The sequence below is a fragment of the Bos javanicus genome, chromosome 3, assembly GCF_032452875.1.
Source record: "Bos javanicus breed banteng chromosome 3, ARS-OSU_banteng_1.0, whole genome shotgun sequence".
NCBI classification, from domain to species: Eukaryota; Metazoa; Chordata; class Mammalia; order Artiodactyla; family Bovidae; genus Bos; species Bos javanicus.
The window spans coordinates 106,098,021-106,110,337 of record NC_083870.1 but is presented as its reverse complement, the minus strand read 5'-3'; the positions used below and the strand labels follow the sequence as shown (position 1 = coordinate 106,110,337).

Sequence of the window (12,317 nt, the reverse complement as noted above, 5' to 3'; positions counted from 1 at the left end):
TTACTTAAAAGCTGGACTTTTAATCATAGGTGTTCCAGCCTTTTCCCCAAAGCATTATAAATCCTTAATTCTGCATTATTTATTAGTATTGAGAATAGGATGAAGGAAATGCCATTCCAAGTCAATTAGTTCAACAAGTGGAGCATATACCACACAGAGTGGTGCCAAAGCATGTCCTCTGGGAAAATAGTTTATATCCAAGATTGAGTTAGTTAAAATGGAAACGATGGATATAGAGTTAAGGGGGCCTTACTTTTAAAAAGCAGTTTATTAAAATAGTGATTTTCAGACCTTGGTTGTACACCGCATATAACTGGAGACTGACTCTTGGGCCCCTCTCCCAGTTTCTGATTCTGGTTCTAAGGTGGAGCCGGAGACGTATTTCTAGCAGATTCCCAGGCAATGCTGATGCTGTTCCAGAGACCATATTTGAAACCTGTGGTATTATATCAATCCCCTGCATACTGGTAAAACTCCAAAAGATGGGGACTTCTCTCGTGGTCCAGTGGTTAAAAATCTGCCTTGCAGTGCAGGGAATGTGAGTTCGACCCCTGGTTGGGGAACTAAGATCTCACATGCTGCTGGGCAGCTAAGCCCACACAGCGTAACTACTGAGCCTGCGTGCCGCAACAAAAGATCCCACGTGCTGCAACTAAGACCTGAGGTAGCCAAATAAATATTTTTAAAAATCTGAAAGATGAATAGATCAAGTATGAGTGAGATAGTGGAAAACAGGAATGCTCTAATGGGAGTATAATTTGGTATAAACACTTTAGAGAACAGGCTGATAATGCCAAATAAAGTTAAAACTCACCACATATGGATCTAAAAAGATGTAGAGTGTAAAAAGCAAGTTGTAGAATGATAAATACAATATGATCTCATTTATATATATTCTTAAAAAGCATAGGTAAACCACTATATTAGGCTTCCCTGGTGGCTCCAGTGGTAAAGAATCCTCCTGCCAGGCAGGAGAGGCAGGTTTGATCTCTGGGTTGAGAAGATCCCCTGGCAAAGGAAATGGCAGCCCACCCCAGTATTCTTGCCCAGGAAATCCCATGGACAGAGTAGCCTGGCAGACTACAGTCTATGGGGTCAGACAGAGTCAGACATGACTTAGCAATTAAACAATACCACTAGCACCAAACCACTATGTTATTTATGGATACATATATAAAAATGGAAAGTGGATTGGAAGGACACCTGTGCAATATATGATAATGCCCCAAATTCTCAAAGCCACAAGGAACCATGTCTGAATGGATGGGAATATTGTGCTTCTGACCAAGGAGTGTGATCATTGTGTTTCCAAGGTTTCATGGTGAAAAAACAAGATATTGACTCCTCTTGGACAAAATGCTTCCACAAACTTGGTATCTGTTGTGAGAAGTCATGTTTTGTAAGCATATATTCTTTTCACATTTTTGAAAACTGCTCCCTCATTCATATGTCTTGTTGGTTTGGTGAATATCTCTGTTCACTTTATCTGCTCAAGACAAAGGGTGGTGCTGAGAAAGGGGCCTACTCCTGTGAAACCCTGATTCCCACCTCAGGATTCTCTTTTTCCTTATCCAGAGATGGCTCTGATAGCCTATTCTGTCCCCCAGTTTGGTAGGTGGACATGTTTAGTTACACCAATACTAATACTTTGTTCTAACCAAGAGAGCTGTTTCCTTTCAAGGAGAAGCCAGTTATGGAGCCATAGAGCCTGGCCTAAATCCAATTTCTGTCACTCGTAGGAGTTTTGATAAGTTGACTCAGTCATTCTAAGCTTAGTTCCTGATTCTTAAGGTCTTTTGTGGTCTTTTGACAAAAGTTTTTTTTTTCTCTCTCTCTCTCTCTCTCTAAACAGCTTTATTGAGATAAAATAACATATACAATTCATCCATATAAAATGTATAGGCGAAAAACTTTTGCTTAACAGTCTAACCTTAGTATCTCAGTTGGTTTCTATTTGTCTAAATGTGTGTTTTATCCTAAATAAGATAGGTCTCTCTCTCTCTTTTTTTTTTTAACATACTCTCATATGGTAGTTTCTGCTGCTGCTGCTAAGTCGCTTCAGTCGTGTCCGACTCTGTGCGACCCCATAGACGGCAGCCCACCAGGATCCCCGGTACCTGGGATTCTCCAGGCAAGAACACTGGAGTGGGTTGCCATTTCCTTCTCCAATGCATGAAAGTGAAAAGTGAAAGGGAAGTCGCTCAGTCGTGTCCGACTCTTCGCGACCTCATGGACTGCAGCCTCTACCAGGCTCCTCCGTCCATGGGATTTTCCAGGCAAGAGTACTGGAGTGGGGTGCCATCGCCTTCTCCAATGGTAGTTTCTAGTACTGCTTAAATGTGACCAACATATGCTTGTTTTACAGCTTATTCTTCTCTTTGGAGGAATTCCGTACCTTTGGAGAGTCTCTGGGCGCTTCTGTGGTTGTGCTGGCTTTGGACCAGAATATGAGGTATGTCATTCATTAGCATATATTTGTCAGTCTTTTCTTCTTCCTTGGCCAGCTTTCTACTCAAGTTAATTTTTTGGCTTCTATCTAATGAAGGGTTCTCTGTGTAGTTCTCATCCACTTACGTTAAGATAATATACATTACTGTAGTAAACTCCAGAATTTCAATGGCTTATCACAGTAGTTTATTTCTCAATGACATAATAGTCCAGTGTGAGTATTTTGGTAGTCGACAGGTGACATCCTTTTATGTGGTAAGCCAGAGACCCAGTCTCTTCTTATATGGCTCTGCCACTCCCTAAGTGCCCCTATGTTCTCTTCATCCAACAGGCAGAAGGAATGGAGGGTGGAGAAAGTGCATCCCCTTCTTAACCTCCTTGTCTCCGAAGTGATACCTGTCCTTGGCATTCACATTTCTTTGGTGAACCAGTCATTTAGTCTCAGTTGCAAGGGAGCTAGGTAATGTAGCCTCTGGGTAGGCAGCTGATTCTTAGAAACTTCTTTCTGCAATCAGTGAAAAGTAAAGCATGAATTTTGTTGAACTTATGCTAAGCAGATCCCTGTGCTACACATGTATAGCAGATACTTTCAACAGAGACAGAATGTATCTCCTAGTGTCTCCACTGAGCTCCTTGAGTTGGCGGCCCACTTCTGGGAATTCTAGGTACAGTGTTGGAATCAAAGCCTTAGACCTGAGACTTTGCCTATAATGGATGCTGGGACACTGTTTTTGACTTTTTCTTGGTAATTGGTCTGTTCTCTCCTTCCTGTTTATATGAAATGATGCGTTTCTTCAACATGACATGTATAGGTACCTTGGGCTTTAATTCAGCTCATCCTGTGTCCCTTTTTGTATACCATTTTCTAAGGAAGCCAAACTCTTTTAAGACCTCCTCTTCCTGTGATATCTCTGTATTTTTGTAGACATGTCCTGACCTGCCATTGCACTATTGCTGTTTACTTGCTTGTTCTCTGCATTGTTTTGTAAACAGTTTAAGGTGGTTTTCTGTAAACATGGCTGGTTCCTAAGAGGCCTTCTTTGACCACTTTCAGCTACAATGTCATCCTTCTGGCACTCTTCAGTGAAGCACATCGCCTTATTTTATTTTCTTTACAAATGCATTTACCACTGTCTGCATTTATCATTACTGTCTGAGCCACCAGGGAAGCCCTCCATTTATCTTATTGTTTATTTGTTTACTTTTGATCTATCACCCTGACAAAACTTTTAGGTTATAAGGGGACAGAGACCTTACATATTTTCTTCACTGCTGTGACTTGTGCCTAGAACAATGCTAGTCACAGAGTAGGTACTTCATAAATATTTGTTGAATTAATGAACCCAATCTATATACATACATATAAAAATATTCCTTACCTTAACAGGAAGTTTTTTATATAATGTTCTTAGACATTATCTTTGCATTTAACAATGTTTTAGAGCTCTCTTTCTGTCTGTGTATATAAATCTTCATTTTCTTTGATGGGTGCCTGGTACTGGCAGCAGTCCTCACTCAGCACCATTCTGATATACACACATTTCCATTTCCTTGGTTTAGTTAATAACACCAGCCCCTCAGCAGTTTTGAATTTCACTTACCACAATATGTTATGTGCATAACTGCGTAAAGTACAAGTTCCCTGCTAGCTCTTCAGTTCACAAATCACTGTGCAAATAACAGATGCTCATACAGTGACTGATCACATCACTCTTCAAATTCTGCCAGTGGCTGGTCACTGCCCAACTGCTGTTCAGTGATTCAGAGTGTGCAGTTGTGTTGTCTCCTGTCTCCCAGCTATAAACCCACATGACATTTCACAAAGATGGATCACTGAAAGAGGGAATTGGCCAACAAAGATGAAAGTATAGGGACTTCCCTGGTGGCCCAGTGGTTAAGAGTCTGCCTTCCAATGCAGGGGACTTGGGTTCCTGCTCTGGGAAGATCTCACATGTCATGAAGCAACTAAGCCTGTGTGTGACACGACTGGAGAGCCCATCTGCTCTGAAGCCCATGTGCTGCAACTGGAGAGAAGCCTGCAGGCTGCAACAAAGAGCCTGTGTACCACAGCTAAGACCTGATGCAGCCAAATGAATAAATACTTAAAAAAAAAAAAAAGTAAAGAAAGATTGGTATTGAAATTCACATCTAATGTACATGGTATAGAAGAAAGAGCTGATCAAATTCTTACCTAAAACAGCTCTTCTTGGTTTATGTTTTTTCACAGTGTATGAAGTATTAAAATACCTCTTTCTTGGATCCCAATAGTCCTTATTATATACATGATATTCTTATTTTTGCCAGTTGGACAGGGAGAAAACAATATTGTACTATTATTTCATATAACTTATTGTTGAATGGAAAAGTCAGTAATGAAGCAGCATATGAAAGTAAAAGTATGTGAATATCCATACAGATTTTTCATATAACTAGTGTCCTAGTGATGAATATTTAAGTTGGTTCAGTTTTTCTTGATTGCGTATAGAGGTGTCCATTGTTGCAGACAGGTTTCACATCTCTGAGAAACCTGAACTAGTGCATACCAAAATTTGAAAAGTAGTTTCCTCTGGAGAGAATTTTGGCAATTTTTATTTCCTTATTTTTGCTTATCTCTTAAAATTCAGTAGTAAGCATGTACTTCTTATATAATGAAGACCAATTTCTTCACTAAAAAAAGAAGAGGACTAAGTGGATCTCAACATATCCTTAGGCATAGGTAGTGTGTTTTTCGACAGGACTTTCTGCTTTCCGGGATTCCCGGATAGCTCAGTTGGTAAAGAATCTGCCTGCATTGTGGGAGACCTGGGTTCGATCCCTGGGATGGGAAGATCCCCTGGAGAAGGGAAGGGTTATCCACTCTAGTAAACTGGCCTAGAGAATTCCATGGACTGTATGGTCCAGGGGGTTGCAAAGAGTCAGACACGACTGAGTGACTTGCACTCACTTTTCTGCTTTCAAGAATACCAACAAGTGGTCTCATAATTAGTGTCCTTACTTTTTGACAGTGAGATGTGGCCCAACCTTTTCCAGCAAGTGCTCAACTTAAAGACTCAGAACGCTCTAGAGTTCTGTTGCCACGTTATGAATATGAGCTGGAATGAGTAGGTTCATCTCAGACAAGAGATGAAGTGTGCCATCAGGCCATTTTGGTCTGGATCACTCTACCCTCATGGCACAGGACTTTATAATATTCTGTGTCCTGGAACCTTAAGTTATTCACTTATGGCGCTAGAGCCCAGATCATGTTGCCTTTGAGAAGCTATAAGTCAAAACCCTTTCCCCTCACTGCCCAGTAGATCTTGTTTCTAAGATATTTTCTCCTTTCTGAGTTAGAATTAGGGTTCTTCTGAGAAAAGTCCTGGGTGTTTCTGTATACTCCAGTTTTCCCAGTGTGACTGTCACACCTCCTTTTTTCAACTAAAGTATTAATATCTTCCTCAACTCAATCATTTTTCTAAATGCTGGCTTACAGTTATCTGTTAGGAGTAGAAGGGTCTTAGAAAAGAGTAGTGAAAAGTAGCATTTTGGGATTGGATTATGAAAATCGTTAAAAGCATAATGAGTTTGCAGTCTTTTAGAGCCCTTACAAATTTTTTAAGTAGAGAAGTGGCATTTTAGATTCATCTGAGGTGTGTGTAGGATGGATTGGAAGGGGAGGGATTGATAATAGGCAGGGAATGGTGCCGGCTGTTTTAGTGTTTAAGGCAAAATCATTTAAAACACCCTTGGAATCTTAGTGTTTAAGGGGGAAATAAGCCCAGTGATTAGGGAATTAGACCTATATTAATTAATTATTTGGCTACATCACACGCAGGATCTTTTTTGTAGCACCCAGACTCTCTAGTTGTGGCACATGGGCTCTGGAGCTTGTGGCCTTCTGAAGTTGCAGCAAGCATATCCTGTACCAAGATTACATTATGCTCTGTTATTTAATATGGTTATATTTTTTGAAGATGGAATTCTGACTCAGTAGTTTTGAAGAAGGTCCTGGAATCTGTTTTGTTTGTTTTTAAAAAATATCTCATTTCCCATTTGGGGACAAATGCTGAAATAAATCACCTGCATGTTGTAGCCAAATCTCCTTTCTTCCTCTTCCCTTCTCCCTTTTTCTATGTTTAGAAACACAGTGGCTGCATCTTTACTAACAAATCACATATGCTTTGGTGGTATACTCCCATTTAAAAGAATTCCGTTTTAAGGGCTACCCTGGTGGCACATTGGATAAGAATCTGCCTGCCAGTGTAGGAGACACAGGTTTGATCCTAGTCCAGGAAGATCTCACATGCCTTGGGGCAACTAAGCCCAAGTACCGCAACTATTGAGCCTGTACTCTCGAGCCAGTGAGCTGCAACTACTGAGCTACCTGCAGCTGCTGAAGCCTGCAAGCCCTATAGCCTGTGCTCCATAAGAGAGGCCACTGCACTGAGAAGCCCACACACTGCAACTGGAGAGTAGCCCCTGGTCACGGCAACTAGAGAAAAACCCACGCGTCAGTGAAGACCCAGCACAGCAAAGAATTAATTAATTTTTTTTAAAAGAAAGAATTCAGTTGTCCACTGGGGAGTAAGAGGGAAAGTGCTAATGTGGTGGGAGGGAAAGAGAGGGTTCTGTTTGCTTCATTGCCCTTTCCCCTTCCCCACAAGTCCCTTTATGCTAATTAGTCCTTGTCTGCCACTATCATAGGAAAACATTTGTGAAGAGAAATGAGGCAGTTCTTAGCTTTTGATTTCCTAAGGATCTGTTGTAAAGGCAATGAAAGGAATCCTTGAGAACAATTGTCTCTCTTGGATTCGGGCTCTGTGAAAATTTCAGCACATTCTGCCCCACCTGCCCTGGCCCAGCTTTTCAGATGCTCCATTATGTTTCTCTAGGCCCATCATCTTGTCATCTTTCACTTTCAGGATGCTCTTTTCTTTCTCCTTGCTTTTACAAATTCTGTGGAATTCCTCTTTGTCTCTTCTGTTCCACTAATTTATCTCTTTCTTCAGAGTAGCACTCCCAGTCTCATCAGCTTTGTAGCCTCTTGAATTCATCAGCATATGTGGCTGTCTCTCACTTTTAAGTTCTTTTAACCATTTTGTCTGTATGACTTCAAGTTAACTTTCATATGCTGCCTGTGTAATTAAAGAAGTATTTTATTGCCCTCCTATCTTACAAATAAGCCCTGAGGGTGGAGGTGATGTTTTAGACCTTGTGTTACCCATAGAATCAAGCACATTGAGTTATAGTAAGTACTTAGTGTATACTCATTGATTTGTTCCCTAGTAATTTGTTTGAGGAATGAATTAATATTAAAAAACTGCCTTTTTTCCTCTTGTGTTTAGATCACTCAGTCCTTGGTGTTTCTGCTGTTGGCTACACTTTTCAGTGCATTGACTGGTTTGCCTTGGAGTCTTTATAATACTTTTGTGATAGAAGAAAAGCATGGTTTCAATCAACAGGTAAAATAGAGAATACAATGTTCTCTTTTCAGTGTGAAGCTCATTTGTACTTCTGTCCTCTGCTGGTAGTAATTAAAACATAATTTTCTGTTTTGGAGAAGGAAATGGCAACCCACTCCAGTATTCTTGCCTGGACAATCCCATGGACAGAAGAACCCTGCCAGTCCATGGGGTCACAAAGAGTAGGACACGACTGAGTGACTAACAACAACAACAATTTGCTATTTTACAGCATGAATTAATCTAGAAAAAGGGAATTGCAGATATGGTAAAGATCATAGTTTAAGGTCTTGCCATAAACTCTTCTACTACTAACATCTAGTGTTTTTCAGCTGCTGCTGCTGCTGCTGCTAAGTCGCTTCATTCGTGTCCAACTCTGTGCGACCCTAGAGACGGCAGCCCACCAGGCTCCGCCATCCCTGGAATTCTCCAGGCAAGAACACTGGAGTGGGTTGCCATTTCCTTCTCCAATGCATGAAAGTGAAAAGTGAAAGTGAAGTCGCTCAGTCATGTCCGACTAATAACATTTAAATAAGTTCATTTTAAACTGTAAAATGCAGGGCATTGACTTATTCTCTTAGGCCACCTGTTGTCATATAGTCTTTATATGACTGCCTTTTCATTTTTAAAATTGCTTTAATAATGTATCCGTTTTATTCACTCATTATTTTAAAAGCAGTTTCTCAGTTTCTTGTGATGACTTTTTATTTTTTCAGACTTTGGGGTTCTTCATGAAAGATGCGATCAAGAAATTTGTTGTGACTCAGTGCATTTTATTACCTGTATCTTCACTTCTACTTTACATTATTAAAATTGGGGGAGACTATTTTTTTATTTATGCCTGGCTGTTCACACTAGTTGTGTCTCTGGTGAGTGAAATCTTTGTTTCGATTTTCTTTTACAAAGTGTACCTTGGTGAGATATCTGTGATTTAATCTTTGTTAGCATCTATATGGTTCTTAAGAAGCAGAAGAAATATAAATAGGTGCTCATATAAATTCCCTTTTTGTTTTCTGCTTTTAGCTATAGAAATAGGAGAGCTGACTCTGACCATAGATTTTCCCCTCCTTATACTGACTCTTACAGATTCTAGAAGCTAGTTGTTAGTTACTTTTAATTATCCAGTTGTTAGGCAGTTTGGGGCTGTGCATTTGTGAGTTGCCACCAGAGTGATGACTGACAATTTTGATGACCCTTGACTGAGCTCCAGTGTCTAAAAACCGTGGATATTTTGAAGAGAGAATAGATGTAAGTGGGATAAGAAGAAGAAAGCATAACCGTATTTGTTTTCTTCTGCCCTCCTTCCCCGCATTTCCCTTCCTCCTTCTTCCCTTTTCCCTCTACTTCTCCGTCCCCTGTGCCCCTCCCTTTTCCCTGTCTCCTCCCTTTTCTTTCCCCAGCTCCCTCTTCTTCCTTCTCAGCCTCCTCCCTCTCCTTCTTCCTTTCCTCTCCCCCATTATCCCTGCCTCCCGTGTTCTTTTCCTCTTCTCTTTCCCAAATTCTAAACTGCTTCATGGCACAAACACTATGTACAACCCAATCAAAATGCTCTAGTAACAGCCCCCAGAAAATACACCTATCAGCTCTTCAGCTGCACTCGTGATGAGGTTACCGTGATGCTCACCATTTCACTTCCAGCCAGTGGGTTATAACTGCAAAACGGGTGCTAGTTGGACTTACAAATATATGTTGTATGGCTAATTGAAACTAGAGGGGAGAGAGCACAAGAAATGCTCCCAAATGCTTAAAGAAGTGCTGTTTCAGCCAGTGTGTACAATTGTGAACTGCAAGTCATTAGTGTTAGCAGGCAGATTAAGCTCTAGTAGTTCTTTTTTTAGCAAACACTTCAAGTCTATTATGATTACCCTGAAAGAATTCCAGGTTATGATGGGCTTATGAAGTGTCAGAAATACCCAAGATAGTTTTGAACAGACCATTTGGCTTCTTAATTATTATCATCTAGGGACTACTCATTTTGATTTATTTCATCAAACGCATATTAAGTGCTTACTGTCTGGTACCGTTTGGGGCTGGGGATACCAGAACAAATAAGATAAGGTCCCTGTTTTCAGGGCTGGGAATTACATAATTGTTTTTGTATTGAATTTGTATAGTGAGTCGTTTCTCTTTAAGGACATAATCAGGTTGTTCTAACATTTGTTTTTCAGGTGCTTGTCACCATCTATGCTGATTACATTGCCCCTTTATTTGACAAATTCACCCCTCTTCCCGAGGGAAAGCTGAAACAAGAAATCGAAGTCATGGCGAAGAGTATTGACTTCCCTTTGACTAAGGTGTATGTTGTTGAAGGTAAGGCTCCCTGGGGTAAGAAGGTTTTATTTGAGTAATTTGTTTTAGTTGAATACTTTATTCTTAAAACTTTAATAAAAGATCATGTCAGTTGGTTTTGGGGGGGGTTGTTTGTTTTTGTTATTTAAAGATTAGGATTTTCCATTTTGGCTTTTGAAGATTTATAAGAATTGATAACATAGTCCAGGGATAGAAACTGGTGGCCTGATGCCAAATCCTGCTCTTGCCTCTAGCTGTGTTTGTTTGGCTTTACAGTATTGCTCATTCGGGGCCAAGGCCTTTTTCACTCCTTGTTATGTCATGATACTAGACTGATTTATTCACTTCTGCTGCCTACCTGGCTTCTTTAGGTAATGGAATTGGACTCTGGCTTTGGACTCAGATCCCATTGGCACTGGTTTGGGGGCTTGGAAACAAAACCAGTGTTATTGGCTTTATCTCCCCCAAGACTTCCAGTGTTCACCTGCAAATTACCCAAGGCTGGTACCACTGAGTACTTTATATTAGTTATATTCTGCTTTTCTGATGACTGCCTTTGAGAGTTAAGCCATCTACGTTAGCTTGTGTAAGACTACTAAAGTCTCAAGGAGTCTTTCATCAAGGAAAGATGAATTAACAGTAACCAGAAGAGTAAAGAAATCTTAGACATTTGGTGGCCAACTGAAGGCACAGTTGGAACGTGTCTATGGGGAAATGGTAGAAAAATAAACCAATGCATACTACTTCTTTAGCCTCTGAGATTATTATTCTTTTAATTAATATTAAACTAGTAGCACAATGATGAGTATATTAGAACAATCTCTGAGGCACTTTTACTGAGGGAGCAACCTAAGTTGCCGACCACTTAAGTTATAATCAGAAAATGTGAATGCTAATGCTATGGCAATAGAGGTAATTGAGAAGATATGTGAAATATACTATCAGTACTATATGATTTTAGCTGAAATAGAGAAGGCTTTATGGAGGGTTATATGGGACTTTACGGGAAAATCAAGATTTGAGTAGTGGGGGTAGCATTTCAGAGGTCAGGTTGTGGAGCCAACAGGCTTGGGTTTAAATTCTAGTTCTATGACACAGTCCCTTTTTGACTTTAGGGCACTTACCTCTGCTAAACAGAAGTTACTCATCTGTAATGCATATTTTTGTTGTTGTTAATAATGGTAACAATCCTCAAAAATATTTTGAGTGAATGAATGTTGTCACTAACAGTAGCAACACATATTATGGATTTGTAAACTGAAAGGAAAAACCAAGTGAAAAACCAGTAGTCTTGCTCTCAGAAAACATCAGAGAGCAGGTACTGCACAGAGAATTAAACTGGTGTGAAGTGACGAAGAATGGCTGAGTAGATGCTTTAGATTAGGTCATTAGACAAGACTTCTCCAAGCAAATGAGTTTAAACTGAGATCTGAAGGAAGGAGCCATCCATGGGGAGACTGTCCAGAGCTTGATATTTTCAAGAAAAAAGTCCAGTGTGGCTGCCGCATGGCAGGAAAGTGTTTTGACATAAAATCTGAGACATAGGCAAGAGTCAGACCACATAGGCCTTTGTAAATCAGGGTAAGAATCTTGAATTTTCAGTCCACAGATAAAGCTATGGAAGGTTTTAGGCAGGAAAGTGACATGGCCTTGGTTTTTACTTTTTAACCTATCTTAGGTTGCTATATAGAGAAGTTGGTAGGGAGGCTAGAGTAGAAGCAGTGTGAGCAGTCAGAAGGCTGGTGCCGTTCAGGAGGAGAGAATGGTTATTAGACTAGAGTAGTCTATCCTGATGGCTCAGTGGTAAAGAATCCACCTGCCAGTGTAGGAGACCTGGGTTCGATTCCTGGATCAGAAAGATTCCCTGGAGGAAGAAATAGCAGCCCACTCCAGTATGCTTGCCTGGGAAATCCCATGGACAGAGGAGCCTGGTGGGCTACAGTCCATGGGGTTGCAAGGAATTGGACACAATTTAGCGACTGAACCTCAACAACAGTAGTAATTGATGGAGAGAAGTGGGTGTATCACGGATGTGTTTTAGAGGTAGGGTTGATGGAACTTGATAATAGATGACATGTAAAGGAATAAGGGAGCAAGAGATCTCAAAGATAATGACTTAGATTTTTGGCCTAAATGATT

General features: G+C 40.4%; 1 protein-coding gene across 1 annotated transcript in view; it reads left to right on the top strand.

The window, feature by feature from the left end:
- Window positions 1–12,317, top strand: part of ZMPSTE24 (zinc metallopeptidase STE24) — a 43,742-nt gene that overhangs the window by 8,222 nt on the left and 23,203 nt on the right. The window contains exons 3-6 of the mRNA XM_061412377.1: window positions 2,366–2,452; window positions 7,773–7,889; window positions 8,606–8,758; window positions 10,058–10,199. Of these exons, the coding sequence (XP_061268361.1) occupies window positions 2,366–2,452; window positions 7,773–7,889; window positions 8,606–8,758; window positions 10,058–10,199 (499 nt within the window). The remainder of the gene's footprint in view (window positions 1–2,365; window positions 2,453–7,772; window positions 7,890–8,605; window positions 8,759–10,057; window positions 10,200–12,317) is intronic.